General features: G+C 39.3%; 1 protein-coding gene across 1 annotated transcript; it reads right to left on the minus strand.

Annotated features, from left to right (window-relative positions):
- On the minus strand, positions 1-27,161 carry PPP1R3A (protein phosphatase 1 regulatory subunit 3A; the record flags this gene model as incomplete). Its single annotated transcript, XM_080628081.1, has 4 exons — positions 1-2,520; positions 4,714-4,850; positions 4,960-5,018; positions 26,368-27,161. The coding sequence occupies 4 exons, from the start codon at positions 27,159-27,161 to the stop codon at positions 1-3; spliced, it is 3,510 nt and encodes a 1,169-aa protein (XP_080484207.1).
- Between the last annotated feature and the right edge of the window lie 330 nt (positions 27,162-27,491).

A 27,491-nucleotide genomic window follows, 5' to 3' on the forward strand; every position in this document is an offset into this window, starting at 1 on the left:
TTATTCCTTCTTGATAGACTCTTTGCTTCTTCCTCCTCCGCAGTATAGCCAACACAAGGAGAATAGGTAGAGTGCAAGACAAACCATCAAATCATAGTGGTAAAGTGTTGCAGCAAAAAGAAGAAAGAAGAAGAAATAAAAGATTTTGAAAGCAACATGTTTTAAACCTGAAGACTCACTAGGTAACTCAGGTGCTTCACTCTTCTGGTTAGAAATACCTGCAGAATCAGAAGCGTGCAGGTTTTCCTTCTGTGAGTCACCAAGCCAGTTTGGTGTTTTCCCCTCAGTTATCGAATGGACAGATTGAAAGCCTGTTCCTCCAGCTTCTTTTGTAGGCTTACTAATTAAAACCTGTGGACTCCATGACTTCTCCTGTTTCAACTCTGCTTGATGGAAACATTGACCCATACTTCTTCCTCTTCCTTCTCTAGAAATTGCTATTTCTGAAGTGGAAGTTACTTCTTTGTTCTCAGCTTCAGGATATAGGTTTTTATTAATACATGTCATTTCATTTGCTAGATTTAAATCATAGCCTGACTCAGCAGCAACCTTATCAAAGTGTCTATACAGATGCTCCATGTCTCCTGTCACAGTGGACATTTCAGAAGATGTCAGTGAAGAGCTTATATAATGGTAGCTGGGCACAGTATTAGCACCAGAAGGTGGCATTTTTGTTTCAGCTTTAGCATTTAAATGGGAAAGTGCATCAACGTGGCTTTCTTCCCTATAGAGCTCTTCTGCTTTCTTACTGTACAGGTTCTTCTGGGTGCTCAGGGGACATTTAGATACTTCTGAACACAAGCCGTGCTTCAGATCCTCCTTCTTTCCTGTGGAAGAAGCCTTTACTGCTTCTCCTACAGGTAGAATATTGCCCATGTCTGGTTGTGCTTTGGCACGCTTTTCCCTGCTATTGCATACAGACATCGTTTCTCCTTGCAGTGTTTCATGTACGCATGCATTATAAATACCTAAAACTGATTCCTTTTCAAATTCAGTGTCATATAATACACCCACTGTGTTGAGTTGACAAAGAGCATAATGTGAACCATCATTTCTCCCTTCATGTGTATCAAACGCTGTTTCCTTTTCCTCTGTGGGCCTGTCACTTAGTGCAGTCTCTTGAGGTAGCTTAGCAATTACTGCTTTTTCACTGGCAGACATTTTTTCTGGAGCACTTTCTGATGTTGTTTTAATTATATAAGCTGTACCTGCCTCTGCTTCTGCTGTAATACCCTGCTCAGAGACAGAAGACTTTTTACAACTCTCTGCCTCCTGGCAGGTAAACAACTCCCCTGTGGAAGCCGTACTCCGAGGCCCTGCGCTCCCCCTTGCTCCCCACCGAACCTCGCTACACATTTCTTGCCAACTCCACTCTATGGGGTTTGCTTCACTTTCCTTTCCTATCAGTCTTCCTTTACTTGTGTGTTCTGAGTTCCCTCTGTCTTTTAACTTCCTGAATCCTCTGTGTTCCCGTGTGTCTTCAGCTCTTCTTTCATCCTCTGGAAAGGATGCTAGGGAATCTGCAGACCTGGGTGCCTGTTTGTTGTCTTCAGCTGACAGAGGTGTTGTGTTCAATGCTTTGGTGGCATGTTTTCTATGTGACTTGAAAGGCTTGGGTGCTTCCTCCTCACCAATTATTGTTAAGTCCGCTACTTCGATGACTTTCTTCTCATTCCCTGCATCAGAGTTATAGTTCTTTCCTGACATTTCACCATCTCCTTTTTTTTGTGTGTATTGGCTTTGTGTGGAATCTATTGAGACACCAGCACATCCAAAAGTGTCGGCATATAAATCTCCTCTTAAGTGTACCTGAACTTTGCTTTCAATCATCTTGATTTTTCCTTCATTTTTGTCAGCGCCTGACAACAATGAATCCAGAGTTTGGTGAGACATTTGCAGCGCCTGGTGCTCCGGAGCTGGATTAGCATTGCCATCCAGTGTCCCTGCTATGCATGCATTTAATTGCATGGATTCATCATGCTCTGGAGAAATGGTTTCTGGCCTCGTTTCACAGGCCCCTTTCGGGGTATCGACATCATCCTCACTGATGAATAACCTCTCCATCATCTTACTTCCCGAGGCACTATCTCTTTCACCTTTTGAAATATCTGTGTGGCTCTCTCCTTGTCTGCTTGAGACAGCAGCTGTAATATCGACAGCCTCATTCTGCTTTGTCCCAGGAAAATATTTTGCTGATAAAAGGCTTTCGTTGGTACCAACACACTCCAAAGACCGCTTACCACTGTTTACTGAGCCAGCAGCAGCTTCTTTCCCTGATGGCTGACTATCATAATCTCTTAGGGAATACTTAACTTTATCTTTTAATTCTCTTATCCCTTGTGAAGTGTTTTCAGATGAAGAACTGATAGGCACAGGGTGCAAGTGACTGCTTCTTTCTGTCCAGGTTAGCTTTTCCTCCAGTCTTTCAGTTTCACTTGGAAAATTAACTGGTTCTGTTGTGTGCAAGTTTCTTTCATCTCTGGAAGAGGTACCTGTAGTTCTTGTGAAGTGCTGATTTAGCTGAAACAATAGGACATAAAAGAATGATCAAAAAGTGCTTTTGAAAAAAGATTCCTAATGAAGGAGGCAGGATTTTGTTATGGAAAGTTTTGTTTTCAGTAACAAAGCTTTTATGGAAACGTGTTCCAAACCATTTGCAAAATTTGCATTGTATGTATTTTTTAACATAGGTAATGAGCTTTATGGTGGTGTTGAAAGAAGCGGGAAATAAAATAGCATTCAGAACCCTCTCTTTATTCATGAGTTCAGTAAGCTGCTAGTGCATTTTATACAAATTAAATCTGAAGAGAATATTTCCTTAAAGGGAGGCTAATTCAGTTTGTATAAATTTGGTTCTAGGTTTGGAGGGAGGGAGGTGCGGGGTGAGGGGGGAGGATTGGTGCTTAAATAAGGGCATTGATATAGTACATCAAAGCCTGGTAATGTACAGTATTGTCCAGTAAAACAAAGACACATTTCACCCTGACAAATACTGTAAGGATTATCTGTGCTTCATTTCTCTCAGGGACCATTTTACAGGCTTCAAACCAGACTGTTTTTAGACAGTCTGGTAAGACATGAGTTGGAAATGAGATTAGCAAAGTAAAAGGCCAGAAACTAATCACTCTCCCTCCTAGCTCCCAAATATCATATTGTATTATTCAGCTATGCCTGCTTGTCATTGCACTCTCTTTTCACTTTAGCATAGTCACACTGATAGCACCAGCTAATCAATTAGAGGCTAGCTTCTTGGGCACCCCTTTATGCATTTGCACTTGCTGTAGATACCCCCATTACAGTTTCTCTTATTAATATGTTTTCTGCAAAGCCTCTGCAAACTATTAATAGTAAAACGTCACTCAAAGAAAAGTGAGGGAGCTAATGTCTCTGCAAATTCTGTTTTAATGACCCTCTGCCAACCAGTGCTCAAGTGTATTTGAGTTCTTCGGTGATGCCAACTGTCAGAATTTAACAGTGAGATGCCTGTGTTTTTTTCCCCTCCTCATAACTGACATTTGCATGATCTCAATAATTATATGCAAATCTTACGATTTCCCCTTCTTCTCACATAAGGCTCATGTTACTTGTCAACTGCACAGCTGTCTTGTGAGCCAATGCCTGCGCGTTTCAAAGATTTGGTTGCATTTCCATCTATTATAAGCCTTCATTGTTTAATTCATTAAAGAGCGCATAGTGCAAATTAACATCTAAATTATAGCTCCCCCTTCATTTATTGTATGGACAATCCTGGCAATCGATAAACAAACGGTTATATTTGATCCTGCTTTTTGTAGCAGGGTGGACTGAGAGCAACAAGGGATTTTAGAGGTCCTCCTTTTTATGTTTCACCATTAAAAAAAAAAAAAGGGTCCCAAAATAGGCAACAATTTTCAACTTTTGTAACGTAAAAAATAAGAAAAATTTATATTCAAATAAGATGAATTTATTCTCTATCAATAAAAAAAAAAATAAAAAGAATGGTTCTCATCTTCCTTTCCTGTCTGATTCAGCATTCACATTTTCACAGGTGATAGCTATTATAATCTATGATTATGAATCTATGCACCCAAATGATATGAGCTGAGAACAGACACTGAGAATAATAGATTGCTGTACGTGTCTCATTTATTGCCATTTTTTCTTTCATGCTGAAAAATGCAAGCCAAAGCACACACACACACAAATCCAAATAGATTGAATGTTCACTGAGTGTGAAATTTATTATAAAAAATCTAATGTCAAATACAGATATCTCAAAATCTGCTAATATGAATATATATATTTATTTTGCTCATATAGCATGTTACATAGTTATCCTTTGAAAAAACCCAGAAGCAAACAGTACCATAAATATAAGAATTTTACCAAATGCAAAGCATTTATTTAAGAATATTCCTATCCTACTTTCTAGGAGGGCAGGTTTTTGAAATATTACTCTTCTAATTCCTTCAAACTGTCATTTAGAGACTCTGGCAAAGAAGTAAAATGGAGAAGTCATTAATTTAAGACCAGAAAAAGTTGATGCACTATGCTGAAATCAAAGCACCTTCTATTGTTGAATCAGTTAGAGACTCAATGAAAGTACAGACCAGGGCTTTACATTTGTAAATTAGTACATCAGTCAGCTCTGTTAAAAGGGGGCATTTCACCAGCTTTGAAGCGTAAATGGATTCAAATCATTTAATACTGTAGATATAATTGTATAACACTTACCAGCAACTCTAATTCTTTTTCATCATCTTCATGATTACCCTGGTTGTATTCTGCATTTTTATCTCTTCTATTTTCTTTATCTGGTTTGGTGTCTTTGTCTTCTGTTTGTGAATAAACAATTGTTGGGATGTTTGTGCCTGAAGGGTTAACAAAACATACTTGAACAATTTCCATGAGGTTGTTTGTTACACTATTTTTTAATTAACATGCGCAGCAAGGAAGAACTAATTAAACAGGGTGTTGTACCTGAAGTCCTTGAATTATTCCATGTGTCATTGTCAGACGTTGCCACTATTTCTTCTTTGCTGTTAAAGAAAAAGAAACTTGATGTGTTATTCTGCAGAAATTATTGCTCAAATTCCTCTTAGAGTCAGATATAAAGACCATTAGTTGATTACACAGTATTTTGAATGCTGTTTGAAACACCGAAAGTAACAGCTTTATAAAATATAGCTTTTTTTTGAATGACCTAATATTAAGCCTTGGTCAAAGAAAATTGGCCAAGAAAATGAAAATGTGTTGACCTTCAGATTACATGGCAAAGCTGATGGGTTTTCCCAGGCCTTTTTTAAGAAAGCAGCACAAAAGTGATTAGATGGGTCAGTGACAGGAGAGCACAACTTTGGGGTCAGGCAAGGGTCTGGAAGGATATATGTGTTCCAGAGACTGCGCCTCTCTCTTGCTTGTATTTTTCAATACCTATTTTAATATTTGTATGTAGGCAGAGATCACTGGAAAAAGACATCTTTGTTACCTGAAATAAATCAAAAGCTTCTCCCTGTGTGTATACAGTATAAATCCTGTTGCTAAGCTGTGCCTGGCCAGCAGGAATGAATTCTACTTCCCTGCAGCCAGTGCAATTTTTACTGTTGCTTTGCTGGCTGTGAAAACAAAGGCCAGGTCCAACATGACAAACACCTACAGAGAGATGCTGAGCACCTGCAGTCCTCATCGATATCAATGCAAAGTGATAGCAGTTTGAATTGTGTGCTTATAGGGATTAACCTTTAGTGGAAAGGGGAAAAGAATGTAAAAAGATTGTCACTTATGTAAAATGTAAATTATTGGATCACTGCTAATGAGTTCTCTATGAGGAGCCATTTTTTTCGGTAGGTCTTAATTTATGCGTTTGTCAACCAGCCGTCCACCTCTGTTACTGAAAATTACTTTCTAATTTTCAAATATTAATCTTTTCCCCTTCTATTTTCTCACAGCATCTTTCATTTGACTTGATATAGCATTAACTCTGCCACCTAAATGCTTCATTCAGAAGGAGGATGCTAAATTTATACTCTGTTAAAAGAATCTAGACATCGGCTGTCACCAACTTCTTAAAATCCAGCCTTTATAGGGATTGTCAGGCTAAAGCAGACAGAAGATCCTGCTAGCCTAGCATCTGATCTCTGACACTGGCCACCATCAGATACCTCAGGGGAAGATGTAAAGTTCTTATACGAGGATACTTGGAGTAATTTGCACTGCCCTATTAAATTTCCTCTTGGCCTTTTGTTGTTCAAAGCTGTGCTTGGAGCACAAGATTTAAAACTCTCTCAACAGTTCTTTTTCAGCACTAATTTCAGTAATGCTGAATATTCTTTCCATCCATATGAATGTCATGTCACTCCTGAATTCTGGTGCCTGCGTAACCTCCACATATGTCTCACTCTCCTACTCACACCAAGTTGTACTTTCCCCCGCCAGCAGTTGCTATAATCTGCATTTCATCCTGAAAAGGCTGGCAGACCCAGACCCTACTTATCAATAGATCTGTGGGGAGTTTAAGGTAAATCATTATTGCTTAATATTTATACAATTTTAATTTTTTTTAATGATTTAAATGCTTGTCTTACTGTAACATCTTGTTCCCAATTTTCTTTTTCTCTTTTGCATCTTTTTCACCCACCTGCTCCCTTCTTCCATAACCCTAGGCACTGTGTATCTTGGGGCTTAACCATGAGACAGATGCATTAAAGTATTTAGGTGCCAGTAGGGTGTATGTAAAAGCCCTGAATTAGGAGCCAAGACAGCTATAAAGCATGAGTGAGTTAGCCACCCAAAATGATCCCAAAACCACATGGATACAGCAGAGAACCTCCTACTACTATCCAGTGGGGGCAAAAAAAAGGAGTGTCTCAAAGCTTTTCTTTCAATGTAACTGGCTACCTGCAGCATTCAGCCATGTGCAGCAGGGTTGGAACTGGATGATCTTAAGATCCTTTCCATCCCAAACCATTCTATGATTCTGTGTGGATGCAACACTTGGGGAGCAGAGATGGCATCATTTGCTGCTAGAAGGGGCCCTCATCTATTTCTTAAAGGAATGGATTTTGACATGCTGTTTTCTTTTAAGAATCATTCCCAGGAGGGGAGAGGTTAATGCCCATATCTGACTTTATAGTCTACTGGCAGCCAGAACTTGCACCCAAGATGCAGAGACACTGTCAGATTCTACCACACCCTGATGTGATTAAAAATCCCACTGCACACGCATCCGAAGAATAACCAAATTACCAGGATGTAGACAATTTAGGGAGAAACTGGAGGGCAGATTTGCTTACTGCTCTTGAAGTTGGATATACAAGCAGGAACCTTAGTCTTTAGCTTGTTTTTCATTCCTTGGAGAAAAAAAACAGTCCTGGATTCTGTCCCCTGTTCCCTGTATTACCTATGCGGTGATTATTTGAGGGGTTTTATTAACAACTTTTCAGTGTAAAATATAAACACAGCATTTGAATTAGGATGCCAAGAAGGAATACCTATTTTCTAAACCTTTAAATGAACAGGTATAAAGATGCTTAGAGCTGGATGCTTATGGGCATGTGCTGGCATGGGGTTAACCTTATCTAGCTGTGCTCAGGAAATAGTGTACATCACCCTTACCATCACCAGACAGATTAAAACTTCCAGAGGGACATCTATTCCTTCTGTCATGGGCATCACAAGTAAGATGGAGCTTTTCTGCCTCTGGAAGAGACTGACCATAGGGAAACCTAGAGTGACTTCCTTATGCTGGAATGATAGGTTTTAAATAACCGAAATTAGCTGACTGAACCTCACCTTGGAACTCTAAATTCAAACTGGAATGTAGCTATTGAGTTTCAGCGGCTGGGGCTGTTAGTGTGTGACCTGACCCCCTCAGTTTTACTTTTGTTGTGAATAGAGTTGAATTTGTCCTTAACTCTTGTTCTAGTAGAATCTGGACCCCTGGACTGCAAGCCTGTTTTCACAGCTGCAACACAGGTAATAAACAGCAATGATGCTAAAGCTTCACAGCCTGGACCCACAGGGCAAGGCTTGTAACACAACTTCTTGCATGTTGCACTGAATTTTATAAAGGTTGCTGGCTTATAGCCCATTTTCTGTGCACACCCATCCTGCAAATACATCACTACAGTGAAAGTCAGTGTAACAGCTATTTTCCTTATTTTACTTGTTCATGAGAATATCTGTCCTCATGTAATTATTCTAGTGGGAAATCTAAAATTAACCTGAATTGAGGATACTAATACTGAAGTCTTTGAGAATCCTTTGAGTCATTTAACAGCACTACTTCAATCTAGGAAGTGATATGAAGATGCTGATACTATGAGTGCATGCAAATACAGAGCAATCTCAAACATATATGTACACCCTAAAGAATTAAATACTTCCCAAAACCTGATAAAAATTAGACTCTTCATCAAACAGTGGCAATTAGAAAGTGTTTCTCTAGTTAGTATGATTTTTGACTGACTTTTTTTCTCCATATATCTCTGAAAAGTTCCTAGCTCCCTATCAGAATTCCACGAGTAATTTTTAAATTGTAATATTAATTAAACATTTCGTTTATAAATTAATTATCTTGCTGTGTTATGGAAAGTGGTCTAAAAGTGCCTGCATTTTATAGTGAGAGGCACAAAAATTGTGTTCTGTTTAAAAATGTCTCCTGTTATCTTTAAGTGGTCCAGCCATTCTAACAGCAATGAAAGTTAGAAAAATCCATGTTATCAGCTGCTGTAGTTCCTTTCCAGCATAACTATCCGTACACCTGCAGAAGCTTGGTTGCTTTTTCTCCTTCTGCTGAGACACATCCTCATAAAGTACATCAGGAATTTAAGAATTTCTAGCAAACAGCTTCAAAGAAAACCTCCTTATGCTCATATGCTTCATTCTTGGTGGCATTATCATCCACTTGAACTGAGTGACAAAAAGAAATCAGGAATGAAAACAGGTCATCGCTATAATTTTGTATTTAGAAAGAACAAAATGGAAGTTCAGGGACCACTTAGTAGGACTGAGAAGACTGAAAAGTTGGTGGACATTATGCAGAGGAAGTCCCAAAGTTATGTTGAATTGGCATCCCAGGGAATGTTAAACTTGAAACCTAAAGATGTGAGGAGTAGATAGACAGCATCTAAGTGATAAGGAAAAAAATCATTTAGCCAATAAACAGTACATTTTTGACTTCAGAAAGGGTTTGGATAAAATAAGACATGTCAAGCCTCTGGACTTAGTCTTCTTAGGGTAAATAGGATTTTTTTAGAAGTTTGATGAAGATTTCAGGTAATCTATGTATAACTCCACAGTCAAATACTTCTCCTAAGCTTTTTTTACCACAGTGCTAGTAGTGGGGCAGAATCTTGTAGGAACAGAGATTGTACAGGGCACAACTGAGAGGAACAGAGATTTAGAAAATTATATTATTTCACCCAGTCTGGGAGCAGAACTTGGTGGTTAAATATGATCCAATTAAGAGGAGCAGATAATCTCCAACCCAAAATACTGAGAGACCCAAAACAGGGAATCACACATTGGTTTAAACTATTTGCTATTCAGATCTACCAAATTAGCCTTGATACTACCGCAACAGTCTCAGAAGACTAGGAAAAGTAGTAGCTGTTTTTAGAGGAAAAAAGAGAAGTAGTGTTGAGGCAACTACAGACCTAGGTGTCATCAAAAAGTTTTCACAAAAGATTTAGAACAAAACTTAATGAGAGAATAAATAGAGATAAATGAAAAATGGCATAAAAATGCCAGACTCACCTGATAATATCTGTCTTTGCTAAGATTACTATATTTCCCTTGTCTAAAAATCAGCTATCAAATCTATCTGGACTTCATTAAAGCATTTGTTGTGTAGCCACATGGGAAATTTGTTAATTAAACTGAAGAAGAGGGAGATGAGTACAAGAGCTGGGTGGTGGGAGACAGGCTTGGTGCCAAGTGAGGTCCCATGAGCTGGGCTGCACGGAGCTGGCAGACATCACTGGGGAACTGGAGAGGACCGGTCGTGTAATCAGCCTTACTCAGTCACGTTATTACAGACCAAGGCACAAAAAGTCAAAGTTAAATTAAATCTGTGGCAGATAGGACGTTGGGAGGCATCATCAACACAGAGGAGGATTGAATGAAATAGGAGGCCTGGAGGATCAAAATAATAGACATGGGATGAAAAAACAAAATTATAAAGTGCCAGGTTATACATTAAGGGACTAGAGTTTCTGCCACAAAATGAGGGCTCTGAAATTGGAAGAAACTTTAAAACAAGAAAAATCTGAGTTTGTTCTTGGCAGAAAACATTTCCAAGTGTGAGATGGCAGTGGCAACAAGTTCTCCAGTAATGTGTCAGAGATGGGTTTCCCAGTAATGAAGGATTTACAGGAAATATTCATGTCGCAGTACCAGGCACTAGTAAGAACTCCTCCAAGACATTTGTATACGATGTTCAAAAAAGATTAGTTCAAACTGGAACAGGTGCAGAAGATGACTACAGGAAGACTGGCAGGATGAAAAATCTATATTAAGCAAGGAGACAAATTGAGTATTTCTATTTTCAGCCTAGCAAGAGGAGAAATAAATGCCCTCTACTCTTACAGCAAAGGGGTAAATACTGAGAAGGCAGAAAAGATATTAGGCAGCAAGACTCTGTTAATGTACTAGTAGAAAGAGCTCACAAAAACGTTTGTTGTGGAATCTTGAAAGAAGATCTGTAAGCACTGAAAAAGTATATCTTGCTATTTTTCGGTGAAAGTACCAGGCACAAGAAATTGAGAAGGTCTTGGTATGGAAACAGGGATACAGTTTTGTGAATGAGATTATGCAACACATTTCCCAAGAGTTAAGACATCATGGTCCTATAGTCCCAGTCTAGCCTTATTTAAAGTGCTCCTATACAGATACATGCCCTCAGAGTTATGCTTTAGGGAGCACATATTTCACTGTGAACAGCAGGTGCTTTGGTGTGGTCTGAAATAGGTTTGGGAATATAGCCAGGAGCTACCAATCTCTTCATGATTGGTGAGGTTGTTGCAACTTGCCATAGTTTTAATTCACATACCAATATGTGGCAAAAGTTGTGTATAACCAGTAGCACCATTCACACTGTTCTGTGTTATATCCACTTATGCTAGACCTTGATATTGAAATCACAAGATATTTCTTTTACAGAGTGTGGGAAAAGGCTAGAATTGTTGGAATACAGAATATGGAAAGATGAAAACATACCTGTAAAATTCTTAATGCAACTTGAACAATTTTATACTATCTCAAATTTAAAAGAAAATGTGGGAATATATTATTTAGCCTGAAATTTAAAGACGTAAGGGGACATTAAAGTATTTAAAGAATACATTTCTCAAATATTTAGTTAAAAACACTTAAGAGGGAAAAAGTTTTCAACATAATTTTATTTTTAAATCCAGATAGGCTTAGGGTCTCACAGAATCTTTCATGCTTCTGTTTTGTACTTCAAAGTGGATTCAAAATCAAAGCAATCCTTTTCTACCCTGAAGTTGAGGTGAAGCTGAAATGTCCTCGTGAAAAGATCTGGCAAGACATAAGTCGCTAATCAAACAGTAATTCTATTTTAGTTTCAGGTCAGATTTCTCAATTGAGGAGGAGCCTTATACAGCAGCAACTTTCAATGTAACTAGCGCTTTTGGATCTCGTGCTGAAAATAGCCAGCCTTGCTGAAGAATGATGCCACTGGGATGTAAACAACATAAGAGATCCTTGAAAAGAAGTAGTTAAATGTGTCAGCAATGTTTCACTAGAAGAAGAAGAGCTAAAAGTAAATTAGTGCAGGTAAGTGCCCAGGTTTGAGGTGTCACTGGAGCTAAACAAGCATCCTGCAGAAAACTGTAACCCCAAAAGAGCTGGAGAGAGAAGGGACACATGAAACGGAAAGGGCTGGCAGTTTGGTTCAGTCATTTTTTGTATCATTAGCAACAGATGTCATTTCAAAAGGAAGCCTAGAACAAAATAGATGCACTTATTAAAAACAAACCAAAACAAAACAAAAAACAACCCAAACCAAACAAAATCAAAACCAAGCAACAACAAAAAATATTTTTAATTGGATGTGCACATCGGAAGCAGGAAGTCTGTAACAGGTTTGGACCTTTTGGGATAAAAGAACATTGATAAGAAGGTAAATGAAGAATTCTTCATATGTAATTCTGAACTTCTGTACTATTGTATGCGATGCCATTCAAAACCCATAAACTTGCAGAAAAATATATTTTCAAGGAAGAAGGAATTTTGGGAAGCAGTATGAAAGATTGTGTATATGTAAAGTTCTAAACAGAGCTTTGAGGTTCTATTAGATTGCTTCTAAGACTCAGTAGACTAAGAATTCAATCCATTTTTTTACTAACACAACTCTCTCCCCCCGCAGTTGGCTTACTGGAAAATTACATCATAAATAGTGGTCCATTTATCCTGGACTTAAAATACCAGTGGAACAGAGAAGAAAATATTAGAAAAAAAAATCATGGAGAGAAGAAAATGCAAGATGGTAAAAAAAAAATTGGTACTATGGCAAAAAAATGGTACTTGAAAAAAAGAAATTAAAAACATAACCTTGATTCTGGTCTCATTCCCATAGTGAGACTACCACTGAAGATACATCCCATCACCCTCCAGGATCTAGACCCAAATCACATCCTAACCTCTCTGTCTTCATATGACAACTGATGAACACCCATTGGGAGCCAACCAGGATCCCGGTGTGACTCTCTAAACTGCAAATTTTGACTTCTCTTGTGATGGTGTCTGCATAGTTAATTCTATTACATCTTCCTCACTGAATATATGAACTGAATATTTAACAAGCAAAGATAAACTCATTTCTTGCCAGCATAAATCTCAGTCCAAAACTCACTACAGGGACAAGTCTCCTACTGATTTAAATTGACGACCATCTTATCTGCTGTTAAGTTGTGGTCTTATAATACAATCACTGCACAATTTCTTTTCTCACGTGGTTTTTAGTCTCAAGCCCTACTGCTGCCAGAGAACTCACAGCCTAGCTCAAGAAGGGGAGGTGCAACCTTGGCTTGAAGCCACCTTTGTGCTTCCCGGGGCTTCGCCTCATTGTACCTCAGCACAAGCCATGATCTGTAAGGTATTGTGGAGATGACAAGGAGGCTGACAGCCTGTGCACTGGCATAAAGGAACATATACCTTATTTCTCCTCTGGAGAATTCCTAATGTGGGAGACTGTGCCTGCTGGCGGTGTGTCAGACAGCCTCCCCACTGAGCAGCGCTTGACCTCTTATTTCTGGACACCTGAAAAATGTGCCACAGGATGCCTGCAGCAGAGCCGCATGCGGTGGGACACCTTTATGTGCAACCACCTATGTGCTGTGGAGAGAAGTCATTAAGTGTGTGCTCAGCTTCCCAGGAGCAGACCAGCTCCAGGCACGGAGGCTCCAGCGCCCCGTAGTGCCAGCAGCGCTGGCCATGCTGGAGCCAGCCTGGCTGGTGCACAGCTGGGTCTGGCCTCGCCTGCAGGTCTACCTGCAAGTTGTACTTACGCGGGTTTTGAGCTCCCTGTGGCTAAAGAAGGGAAAGAGACTTGATAAAGCTAAGGAGCAAAATCATGGTTATTGCAGGAAATGCTGCTTATTTCTGATTTGTTTACCTGCACGTTTTGTCTAAACAAAGGCAGAATATTATTTTTATGAACGGTATGCTCTCATTTGGAATTGACACTAATGAATGCAAGGCCCTTACCCCTCTTGTTTGTACCATCAAGTTAATTAGCTCTATTGTGACATCAGTATTTTTCTCAAGCAGTTCAAGGCCTGAGCATTTTCCTTTCATTTCCTAAAGGGCATCTTCAGTGCCCTTTGTCTACCATAAGAATCATGCATCGCTCGTATTTTTCACAACTAATGCTGTTTATTATAAAAACTGATTGTGATGTGAAGATTGTTATACTGTGTGGCAAATTGCCCAAACAATTACTGTAAATGCATGAGCCATAAACTGTACTGCCAAGGACACTGGTAGGTTAGCTCCTATAAAAGAAACAATTAGAGTCTGAGGTGAAAATAATAGAGATGAGATGACAGTTATTGAAAAGGCAGAACATCCAGTTTAATGTTGTAAATATAGGTTTGTGGATTACACTGATGGTTTTAAAGTGTTCATGTCTTATTGAATGGAATAGAATATTACATACTTTAGAATGGGGCCATAATTATTATTCCTTTTTAATTGTGATGTCTGATGCATTTGTGAGCAGTTGTTGAGAACATCCTCACATTATACTGATTCTAGTTCTAAATTATCATCTTGCTCCAAGAGTGTCTTGTCTTTTTTTTTTTCTTTTTTTTTTTTTCTTTTCTTTTTATTTTACTTTTTTAGCATTTTGTTGTTCAGGGTCTGTTCTGAGTGAAGTATTTTCTCCTGAGGAACTTAGAGTGCTTAGAGGGTTACAGCAATAATTATTTCAGTTTCAGCCTACACACTTCACTGCTTTAAATCATCATTAGAAGTTTCATCCCTCAGCAACTCCTGCTGAGACAGTCTTAAACTCCTAGAAACAATTAGATAAGAATAGCTTATCTTTATAGCAATTTGCATATAAAGGTATTGATAAGAATTTGCTAGAAATTAAGGAAATACATTCTTTTCTTAAGAATAATCTAAATGCACAATAAGGCTTTTTATGATTGCTAAAGGTTTTCAATCATTTGAACCAGATGTGCAGCATATGAAGATTAGGGTGCATAAGAAAATATGTGCACCCTACAAGAAGTGCTGTGATAGACTATGGTACATATGAAGAAAATACAAGAAAAGTGGCATTACTTCAGGAGCAGATTAAATGGCTCTCTGCTCTTTAAAGATAGGACACTGGGCTAAAGCCCAATGAAATAAAATTCAAATATTAGACCCTAGGAAAAGCACTAAACAACTGGACACAGAATTATGGCTGGACAGAAGGCAGAAGTGCTGGGCATTTAAAATCAGAACTGGGGAGAGTCTGCCCAGTGTTTGGAGGAGAGGACAAAGTGAGCACAGTGCAAGGATGGCAACCAGCAAAAGGCAGTCAGTGTCAACACTGCAGCATGTGTGAGCTCTGAAGTACCAAATCCATTAGTGGGGGGGAGAAGCAGTAAAGTGGTTCTGAAAGAAAGTTGCAAGGAAACTATGGAAGCAGCTGTACCACCTTTTCGGGAAACACTCTAAGTCATTTTCAAGCTTTTACATACTGTTAAGGGAAGCTGATCTTAATGCTGGGCAGGGCATCACAGCCCCGCTGGAAACTGCTGGTGCTGGGCAGAAGTGCAGTGTGGGGTTGAAATAACTGCCTCCTGCAAAAACTCAAGGTAGAGTCCTGGGAGCTAGACTTTAGGTACAGCAGAAACCAACAGCTGCACAAATTACAGACAGACGAAGACTGCAAATCACAGCGTGAGCATGGCATGGAGCATGGCATGGAGCATGGCATGGAGCATTGCTGTCTGTGCTGCCAACAAAGCAGAGGGTGACGGAAGCTCAGTGAACACCATTCCTCAGTTCTGGGCCCTGAATATACACACCTGAATTTCTACCTGCCAGGTGGCTTTAACCTGAAAATAGCCAAATCCTACCTAAAAGCATTTTGGCTTCAAATGACCCCTGCTTGTGGAGATGTTGTATTATGTACACCTGAACCATGACATTACTGTTACATGTCATGCATGGCAGTATCATTGCCTTCTGTTTATATGTGGTTCTTTTTTTCAGGAACTATTTAACAAATATAATCACAAGAGTAAAATAATTTCATTTAAACAATGCAGAAAATAATAATTTAAATTACATTGTTAGATTCCAAACTGATTGAGACCACACAGGAAAAGATTCAGAAATTAAAACAAAAACTGTGAAGAAAAATCAGCAGCCATAAAGGAATAGCTGAGTGAACATTAAATAGAAATTACTGAATAATATTTTAAAGTATTATGCCATTACGAGCGATCCTATTAGAATGAAGCTGTAGGTAAAATCAGAGCCCTTATTACAAATCTCGACAAGATTGATTTCCTTACATGACCTTCAACTACCAGCAGTGTTAGGGAAGGCTCAATCTTGTTCTTAATAAATAGGTGTCACCAAACAAACAGGACTGACACTAATTAGCTCCCTTGTTGATAGTCAGGACACAAAGGAAAGAGGCAGGGACACAGAGTGACCCACTCATTATTAGAGCGTAGGTGAGGATATTTGCATGCTGGCATGGAAATGGAGGCTTGAACTGCGGCTACCATTTTGAAACTAGGCTATGAATAGAAGATTGCATTATCAGGAGAGTCAGTCCAGCAACCTTCACAGGTATCTTGCATGAAAACAGTAGAACATCTACTTTAATGTTTGAAACCTGAGGAAGAGAATATTGATTCATAGTATTTCTCCACCTTGAGGAAATAAATACCATTTAGTTTTGGCCACCTCATCTAAAGGGCTGACACCAGAAGAGAAGAAAAGGTAGGTCTGCAAAAGGACAGTAAAGGACTGTCAGTAACTTCTAAAGAAGGAGAAATTGGAAAGGAAGTTTGGAAAGAAAAGTGGAAAAAGAATGCTCAGAATAAGTGGTATATAGTATGATCATTAATAGTATCAAGAGCGACAATTGATCAAGAGAGCAGCTGTAAGGGAGTTCGAGTATTTTTCTGAAAAGATAATTCCCAGTTGGGTTCAGGCAATGTTTGCAATAAACCTATTTTTATTAAGATTATTGGATTGGTGCTATCCAGGGGATTATATTTTCCAATTACTAATATTTTCATTTTTCAGTCTTAGTTTATGATTGAAGCGGGGACGTAGGTGGCACAGAACAAAATGCATTGGCCTGGTTTGGGATGAGAATAATCATAGCCTCAAAGCAAACAGAGTCCCAAGAAATTAGTCTTTATTTTCAAGCTCATTAAAAAAGACCTTGAGTTTTAATGGCAAAACATTCGTACATTATTTTTTTTAACATAGATTTATATCTGTCTGTTTGAAGCTTTTAGTGCCAGACAGTCTAAACAGGGGCTCAACACCAGTTTCATGCCAGGCTTGAACCTTTAATGTAGCCCTGTCTATCCGCAAATCTTGTGGCTATAGGTATGAAGACTGCAGAAACCCCCATGCCTAGTAAGTCAGTTATACCTCAACTGTAACTGAATTGTTACAGCAATTATAAACAGGAAGATTATATTTTTTTTCAGATTCCTCTATAGCTCTGTCATGATTCTTGTACCTTATTCCAATATGTTGAAAAGAAGCCAGTTCAGAAATCTTGTTCCGCAGCTGTTTTATACATGCATTGATCAGAAAATTGTTTTAAGTCCTTTGATGAATGGGTTAACTACTTCAAAACCAAAGAATTTCTTTAGGAAAGAGTCCCCTGAACAACATTAGAAGATCTATTGACAGCTCCATTGAGAATTAGTAATGCAGCCCTTACTATTGAGATGCCTATCTCCAGAGCCAAGCTGTTGAAAAAGAGGAAAAAGTGAGTCAGGACTCAAGTTTGGCCTAAGGTAAGAGAATATGCTTCTTTTTGCCCACTAGTGGCATGATCAAATATCAAAACGGTGTTGTAGAAAGGAGCTGGGAGTAAAGCCCCTCTGTTCTCTTGCTTCTTTCTCCCACTGTTTTAAAAGACAGGAGAGTAAAGCAAGTACCATCAATGGGTCTTGAACTTCTCTCAAGTTTTTGGATACATCCAATAAGAAAAAGACATTACCCTGTGTCACACTTGGTCTTTCCCTCACATGGAAAAAATACAGAAGGAGCGGTTCCCTACTGGCGTGCCAGTAAAGAGTCATTTTCTGGAAGCTGACTGCAGCACGCTGAGATACCTATGTAAAAAGGTGACAGATGCCTTAGAGAGACATCTAGATAGATGGCACCCAGGTGAGACTAAGACACAGGTACCACCCCTGGGGAGGAGAACAGAACAGGTGACCACCAAAAAGACTTAGCCAGTCATTCTTGAGAAAGGACAACTATAATCTAAATCTTGGAAAGCATTGTAAATTCAGTAAATATCTCAATAGGACAAAATTCCCAGTTGTTACCATGACAAGAGACTTCTATAACCTTTATTTTTATTTTCACATGTTATCTTACTGCCATACAGGAAGAAGGCAGCTGTGGAATAGGTATCAATATTTTTATCAGGAAGACATGTAATATAACCTAGGAGACACTGTTGCACATTTACTAGGGTAGATGGGGAGAGAGGAGGACTGACAAACTCCTCAGCCCTCTACCTCAACATGAAGTGACCCAGGCTTGAACATCTTATGTTTATCATCCAGCAACCATAAACATTATTGCAGGGTCAATTATTATGCATCAAAGCAACATGTAAATTCAAAGCCACTTGGTGCACCTAAGTATAAGGTAGAGAAAAACCTATCAGCTTCACTCAGTTCACATTCATTTGCATAGCTCAGTACTCTCCAGTGTTCTTTAAGGACTATTAGTAACCAGCAGCAATAAATCTTTGGGTTTAGTGTCAGAGTATCACCTGATTCCACAGATCAGGAGGAGAGTGGAGAGACACTTAGAAAACCAAGCCCCCCATTATGCTTTGGCAAATCAACTACTGTTTTCTTGTGTGTCAACTGAAGGCCTGGGGATCAAATAGCCACTTCTAACATGCTCACATGGCGTTTAAAAGGTCTTTCTCTTCCTTTGCCTTAAGGCAGGGACTGCATTTAACTTGCAAAGTATTTGTTTGGACTGTTTTTTCCACTTTTTTCCTAACTGAGAAGATAATCCACATTTTATTTCAAAAAATGTGCTGGGTGACTGGTTCTCTGGACTTCCAGTACAGCTGAATCAATTGCTTCAATTTCAAAGCTGCAGCACTGTGCCTGGATCACAGCTTAAAGTTCATAATCAGAATAAACAGCTCAAATGACACTGGTAGTGAATGCATTGATTAAATATGACTCCAGTGCTCTCAGTTAATGTTTCACTGACTTTAAACATCTTTTCAAGACTAACATTTAGCCAAGTCAAGGTGAATGTAATGAAACATTTTTTCCCAACTGAACATTTATGAACTGTAATACCTGAACAGTGGACAGGAGTATTGAAATGGTCATTACCAGAATAGTTCAATCTGTAAAACAGATATCTCCCTCAACAAAAGAGTCACTAAACAAAGGAATATAGGGGTTCATTGAGCAATATATTCTATTTGTCTGAAGGTTCTTAATCAGTGATCTGAAAGAGCGTAGAACTAAGCTCTAGTCCTGTAAATATTGACATTCAAGGATAATTTTACACATGCAGAGTTCTACAAAGTCCAGTGAAACTCCTGGTGTTTATTAAATTATTTATTGTGCCTACTGCAGGATCAAGACAGTTGCTGCATTAAAGAGCTTTAAGAGTCAGTTGCAATAGTGTTACAGTACTGGCATATTCAAATAAGCTGATGAAATAGTAGCAATGGCAAAAAAAGAAAACAAATACTTTACATGTGTAAAGCCAAGCAATGCATCTATAATTACAAGAACTTACCATGTGGTTGAGAAATGATACAAAGCATCAGGTTTATATAGTTCTATGCAAACAAGTGAAAAAGTTTTATAGCACGAATTTCTGTTCTGTAACATTGGTGAGAACAGTTTCGAAAGCAGGTCATGGAAGTGAATGAGAAACCACTGATACTAAGATCCAGAATAAATACTGCACCAAGACTGCCAGTAAAGCAACATGCTATTTTCATATGTTGATACTTAAAAATTTAGAGGCTTCTTTTTATATTTTTAGTGCAATAAATGGATAATGTGCTAAAACATGAGTAGCACAGTTCACAAACAGCAAAAGGAAAAATAAGACTGTTTTTCCATCTTCAGGTACTCTCTAACTAGGAGACTGTAGGTACAGCTACAGGTTGGGCAGAGAAGAGATTCAGAGCAGCCCTGCAGAGAAGGACTTGGGGGAGTTGGTCAATGAGAAAATGAACATGAGCCGGCTTCAGTGTGCGCTCGCAGCCCAGAAAGCCAACCGTATCCTGGGCTGCATCAAGAAGAGCGTGACCAGCAGGTCGAAGGAGGTGATCCTGCCCCTCTACTCTGCTCTCGTGAGACCTCACTTGCAGTATTGTGTGCAGTTCTGGTGTCCTCAACATAAAAAGGACATGGAACTGTTGGAACAAGTCCAGAGGAGGCCACGAGGATGATCAGGGGACTGGAGCACCTCCTGTATGGAGACAGGCTGAGAAAGTTGGGGCTGTTCAGCCTGGAGAAGAGAAGGCTGCGTGGAGACCTCATAGCAGCCTTCCAGTATCTGAAGGGGGCCTACAAGGATGCTGGGGATGGACTCTTCATCAGGGACTGTAGTGACAGGACAAGGGGTAACGGGTTCAAACTTAAACAGGGGAAGTTTAGATTGGATATAAGGAAGAAGTTCTTTACTGTGATGGTGGTGAGGCACTGGAATGGGTTGCCCAGGGAGGTTGTGAATGCTCCATCCCTGGCGGTGTTCAAGGTCAGGTTGGACAGAGCCTTGGGTGGCTTGGTTTAGTGTGGGGTGTCCCTGCCCATGGCAGGGGGGTTGGAACCAGATGATCTCAAGGTCCTTTCCAACCCTAACTATTCTATGATTCTATGGTTAGCAGGTGTCTATTTGCTCTGTGCATGCCATTCTCATCCATAATTTCCACCTGTTTCTTCAGCATTTCTGTGATAGCATTCAAAGCTTTATGCCATTAACTTAGATATCTATCTTTAGGGTCTTTAATATATTTCATACTTCAAATAGTAAGTATGCCCAGATTTTGAAATATTATGATTAAACAGATAGGAAAAAAAAGGACCATTGAGCATAGTTCCTGGCCAAGTAGGTTTGTTCCCGGTAGAACATTTTTAAAGTGGTTTATCTTAGCTTTTTTTAAATGACTTTGGAGAGTTAAGCCGCAGCAATTTCCTAAAAGATTACTCTAGAGTCCCTATTAAGAAGCATTCCTAATACTCAGCCTCAGTTCCACAGCTTGCTTTTACCCCTTTTGTTTGAATAGTATATTTTTGATCACCTTAAATATTTATCCTGTGTCCCTGATAATCAAGTCTTCAAGTACTTGAAGAAGTCTTATTTTGGTGCCAGTGCTACCTACTTCTACAAGACAAAGACTTCTGCATGGCAAAACTAGCAATGACCAGGAGGCAAGAGAAGGGCTGGGAATACTAAATCATATTGAACAGCAGAGGAGGGCCGCTTTTAGCTGGCTCCCTGTGAATGGATAGCTTCTCAAGCAGCTGCTCTCCTGGCAAAAACAGTGACTGCAGTCACTTCCTAATAATAGTAATAAACTTTAGTCAAATCCCATATCTGTATGCTGATCAAGGTGTAACTTGTGACTTGGGATGTCAGAAACAACACTGAGATTAAATAGCAGTACACAAAGAAGATGTGTTTTTTAACACCTTTTCTGCTCTCCTTTCCCCTTTCTGATTATGATGTGCAGTAATCAAAGCAACAAGGATTAAAGAGGAGCATAATTTAAATGCATATTTTAAATGGACCATCTGGGAATAATACAGTTGTAGCGAAGTACATGCGAAACTATTTCCAAACATCTAACTCAGAAGTCTTGGATTTTTTTAATTACATCATGGGGTTGTGCGAAAGGCCAAGAAGAGCCGATGCAGAACTGCATTTCTTGGGACAACCTAGGCACTGCTCTGCCATCTGCCTGGGGAAAACTGGCTGAGCACAGAGCAGTCCTGCCAGGCTGAATCTTCAGCAAGTTACTTCCTTTGCCTTCCCTCAGAAAGGGATGAGGCAGCAATTGAAGATGGGAGAGTACCCATGCACAGAAGTTCTCTCACTGTCAATTGCTCTTAAGACCATTCAGTATTTATGCTCCAGAAGTCAGCATTGTCAACCCACAGACGCGGGGTTTTTAACTCTTCCTTCTCATCACACATTGCACATAGAGCAGCTCTAGTACAAGACATTGCCCTATTTTGTGTTCTGTTTTAAAGTGGCACCATGAAGGGAAGGGAATTGATGCACTACCATTCAAAGAGAGGTACAGTCTAGCAATTACAAAAAAAAGCACAGGACCAACATCAGTTCAGAGTGACACACTTGGGGACTCAGAGTGCTAAGAAGAGGATAACTCTAACAGTTCTGATAAAACCAGTAGCTTCTCCCTTCCTTGTCAGAGGATAGGAGTCCAAATGCACATTTTACCCTTTTGTAAAACAAGTCTTGTGCTTATCAGCCATTTTCCTTGTGCTCTTGCTCCCGCTGCTCTCTTGACAGGTGGCAAACCAGGACCAAGCACAGAAATGGGGCGCAGCCTCACCAGTGACGGGGCAAATGGTTTGCAGGTCGTTATCACTGCGCCGTGCAGCATGATCTACAGGAGTTTGCCTCATGCAACACAAAACCAGTCCCTGTCTGATCAGAGCGATGCAGGAGCCTGGGGTCCACATCAAAATCATGTGGTCCAAACCTGACGACCAGGAGAAATTTGTATTCAGAATCATTATCCATGTCGCAAAAGCACGAGAGTCAAACAAAAAGAGATAAGAGTGGAGCTGATACAATTAATTTACATTTTTCTGAATGTAATATACAATAGAACTCAGGGCTATTTACTGACAGAAGCACTTTGTTTTTGAGTGACAGCCTTAAGTTTTTTTCCCAAAGTATATTTATGAATGTGTGCAAGTTAAATGCACAATTTCACATAGACTAAGACATAAATTAATTAATTCAAATGTTATCTTTTCCAACTTTATTTTGTGCCTATGAATCCTTTTTTTGAAGACTACAAGAACTGCTAACATTTAGGTTGGAAAGAATTTTAGCTTGGAAAAATGCATTTACAAGCAAATACTTTCTGAAATGTTAAGAGATGACTATTTGTTCATGCCTAGACAGAGAAGCAAAAGCAAAGGAAATATGGAATGAACAGGCAGGGTTTTAAGTCATGTGGTTCTGAATATCTAAATCTAGACAGTTTTCAGTATTAATTACTCCATGCAGTTTTGCTTTTCACTATCATCTTTTTCAGTGCAACTTTTTAGGGTTAAATCCATTTTTATTTGAGTTCTTAATAATGATGTCAGAAGCCATCCCATTGCCCTCATTCACACAACTTTGTCCTGGCTCATATTCTTAAGGGTAACATGATACAGTTATATTGTGTTTCCTCAGTAACTTCCTCTGAAAGTGCATATTATTCCTTTCACTTAACTAATGCAACTAATCCTCACTAACGACATTTAATGAGACACACAAGTATGCCCTAGAGTGTATCAAACTCTCTGCTTAAAAAAACATAATTCTTTAACAATCCTATTTTTCAAGTGAAGAGGTAAATTGCACATTTTAAGAGCACGTATAAATATCTCAGAGCTAAGATTAAATTAAGAAAAAAAAAGTGATAACAGGTTTTTAAATTTTAAACAGGGGCCTAAATAAGTGTCCTGTTAAAATACTCTTCTATTCAGATTGCTATAAAGGAATCTTTAATTTTTAGATGTCCAGCTCATAGGCATGGATAAGAATAGTCCTTATCTGTGTATCTCTTGTGTGAACTGTAGGTAAAATTGTTATGACTCTAGTGTATATGTTTGCATTGCTGCAGCTCCTAGGACAAGCTAGTTGTGGTCCAGGACTCCCACTTTGCTAAGTGTTCTATAAACATCCAGCACAGCGTACATAAACGCTGCAGAGCTTATTATCTGAACATAACACACGAGGTGAGAGGGAGTTGGGCTGGTGGAGTAGAGCTGGGAAACAGGCAGCACTGTTCAACGTGATATGAAGGAGTCATAGCACATCAGCAGCCTCACTTTGCCAGTTTTGGGGGGTTTGTTTTTCTTGCGCTTTTTTCTAGGCATCAAAGCAAAGGAGTTTTAATGAGGGTCTGAAGGAGAATAATGAGGTACTTTTGCAGATATCTGCAGGGTGTTCCTCCTCACTCAAAGGGGCAACATGTACAAAGACACTTTGAAAAACAAGTGAGCAGTGGAGGTTGGCATCTTAGTTCTTTTGAAATGAAAGGCCCTGATGCTGACCTCATTTACACTGGTGAAAGCTGTAACTCCTGTGAAGTCAATGAAGTCCCTGTAGCATAAAATTGGTCCTGGATTACAATCTGCCAGAACAGTCTATCAGAAGCCTTGGCAACCACTGAAACCATGTTCCAAAAATACCTTCATTTTTGCATTTACTGTAAAGACTCTTTACATCCATCTACCACTAAAGAGGGCCTTGAAACAGTTAACTATTTGCCAAAAACGTGTAACAGATCTTAATGTAAACAAGAATCTGACCACTTTGGCTTTAATGTCACAAATATACATGCATGTATGTGTATATATGAGCAACTATGCACATATACCTATATATACATATATATGCATGTACACAGACATATATATATTCCTCTGCAGGCTGATACGGAAGGAGAAAACTTTGCACTCTGATTACAGACAAGGTAATTTCATGTTAAGGAGTAGATATATTATCTCATTTCTCATTTTTTTTAAAAACTCTGTCTGACTTACATGTAATAAATTTAGCATATACTTGTAAAAGAGGATGCCCCAGAAGAAATGCTTCTACAACTTGTGCTAGCATTAGGCATGTCACAGGAGACTTCAGGGACTTAAGCTTTTAGGAGTCCTTTGACCTTAGAAGTCCAATTGTACCCAAATTTGTAGGTCAATCCTGAAAGCCCCTGGAAGCCCAGGGCTCACATAAGTTAAGACTCTCCATGTCCATCATCTGCTCTATGTGGGCTACCTGAACTCAGGCTGAAGTCACACTGCCTGCATATGCTGTGGTATTTGATATCATGGCCCTTCTTCAGGGAATCTCAGGCTATCTTATTTACCCAGAATGGGTCGTGTGACATTTCTTGAAGGACAGAAATGATGTACCGAACCAGGCACAAATGTCAGGATCTAACCACATGGCAGGTAAAGGCTTGGTTTCCTCTGCTCTGATGTACTGGGAGGTTCCCTCTGCTCTGATTTACTGGGATGTTCCCTCATGGAAGCACCATCATGGTGACCCCAGAGCTGGACCAAGTGGCACTTATCAGGATAGCTTTGTGGGCTGGCTATGAATCCAGCCTCAGGTTAGCCCCAGAGCTGCTCTTACACCATAGTGTTAATGCAGGCACTAAGCCATATTGCGTACCTCTCTTCACAGGGCTGATGCGCAGCATTAGGGCTGGCAGAGGCCCTCGGCACCCTGAGTCTGGGTTTTGGGAAGGGAGTTTCTGCACGGGGGAAGCCCTGGCTGTCTCCTTTCTCCTTAAGCTCCCACCACTGCTGCAGTTTTGTTCCCACTTCCCCACCAGCTCAGTCCAGTAGGAGAACACCAGGGAAATAAAACAGCACTGCCTGGCTTGGAAAGAGTATAGGAACTAAAACCTGAACATGGATGCAGTTCTAGGATCTAAGTATTGCAAAGGCCACTGCAGAGAACATAAAGATTTGGTTCTGCAGAACTCCGACTGATTTGTAGCAAATTTGGTGAGCAAAAAATTGAGACTCAAGTTTTTGCAGAGGCAACATTGTTTTGCTTACAGGAAGAAATTTAAAACAGAGTAAGAAGCCAAAAGTTATTATTCCTGAGTGTTTCTGTTTATGTGTGGTTAAGTTATAAGTTAACCACTGCCACTTTCTAATTAACATAGTTCTTGCCTACATTTAATTAGAATAATATAACTGAGAGAAATTCTATATATTTTTCTTTAATAATTACCAATCCTGCCTTATAAATCATTATTCACTTCACCATTTGAGAAATAGAAACATCAACCAGTGGCAGGAAAAAGGAATTATTACCATAATATACAACTTCCAGAATAGCCCAACCACTTGCAGAAAAGTTAGTACCAGCTATTCTAATTACAACAAGACCTTTCCCTAAGTTATCAGCTTCCTGAACCACCAGCGTAATTTCTGTTTCAATAATTGCATGTACAAAATGAACCCTGAAATAAATCATGTGAAAAACCTTTCAAACTTTTGTTGCCTCACTAAGGAAGTGGATGTAAAGTGTTTTAACTGTATAGCTACCTCAGTCTGGAGCAAAGCTCTCACTCGTGTCAGCTCAATTTATACCCTACAGAGATCAAAATCAGTACACAGCCCATAATTCATAGTCTTTCACACTACTTTTCGATTGAGAGGCATGCATGCCATCTATTAAAAGTATGAACCCAACCAATCTGTCTGCAGAAAACTTCTGGCTGATATACACAAGAGTTTTACAAAAAAAACAGTCTTGATCTAATTTATCATTAGGAAAAAAAAACCAACAGAAGAAACCAGCATGAGCAGCCTTAGCTCCAGCAAGCACGCTTAGAAAGTTAGAATTAGTCAGCTCCATTGTGAATTAGCAAAACTTAAGGTGTAACCTCACCTGCTTTGTGTCGTCTTTAAGCAGCCTTTAAGTTGCCTATCAGTATTCTCTTTGTGTGGTTTATTATCCACCTTGGACACAGTTTCTTTCTTGTGACAAATCAGTATGTAATTTTTGTCGTCGTTGTTTGCCCAGAAGGTACCCACCGATGTCTCGTAGCGTATACAGAACTCCACCTTAGCTCCATCTTTCTGGTAGGGAGGCACCAAAGAAATCTTAAAGCAGAACTGATCAGTTTCACTACCACAAGAATTAGGCATGAACTCTGCGAGGATATCGTAATAACTGAGCCAGTTATTCAGTGTCATTCGAACATACACCAGTTTTTCAAAGGATACATTGAGGACTCGTATAACGCCGTTCATACAGGTAATCCCAGGCAGGAACACGACTGACTCCAACAGTACTTTCTGCTCTCTCACTTTTTGCAAAAGTTCTTCTTGTGAAGCAGGCAACATAAACTGTTGGGAGAAAAAATATTCCTCCTGAGGGAAAACTTCATCTTCTATGCTGTCGTTTAGACTTGTGTTTGGAACTTCCCAGGTATCGAACTCTTTAACAGACACGAGATCAAACCCAAATGCATCAGCAAATGAAACTTTTCTTGAGATGGTGGTGGGGGTTTCTGCCTCCTCCTCCGAAGAAGAAGCAGAATTCCGCCTTCGGGGAAGTGGAGAGAAACGATGTTTAATATCAGGTTTAACATCTTCGTCCTCTGAAGAGAAATCATTTATTGTGGGGACTTCTAAGAAGTTAGCCCTGCTAACCTTACTAGGTCCTTCAAAAGACTCCATTGGGCTCTCTGATATAAACTGAGAGACAACTGTACAACTAGTAGCAGCTGATATTTGAGACACTGTGATTTAAAACAAGGATTAATGTTACAGTTGACATTGCAAAAGGGAGTCAGGCCTATTAATAGATGCTGTGGTGTGTGAGCTATGTTGGCCTGTTCACCATCTGACAGTATTAGGTGTTACAATTTCAATGATACATTTAAAATTTTGCATTCCCTATTTTTAAGTGGCTTTAAGTGTCAAGAAGAAAAATAGTATTTAAAAACTAATTTGCATTGTTAAATTGCACACACGGAACTATTTTTAGATTACCAATTTATGTTGCAC

The sequence above is a fragment of the Psittacula echo genome (assembly GCF_963264785.1).
Source record: "Psittacula echo genome assembly, chromosome: 1".
NCBI lineage: Eukaryota > Metazoa > Chordata > Aves > Psittaciformes > Psittacidae > Psittacula > Psittacula echo.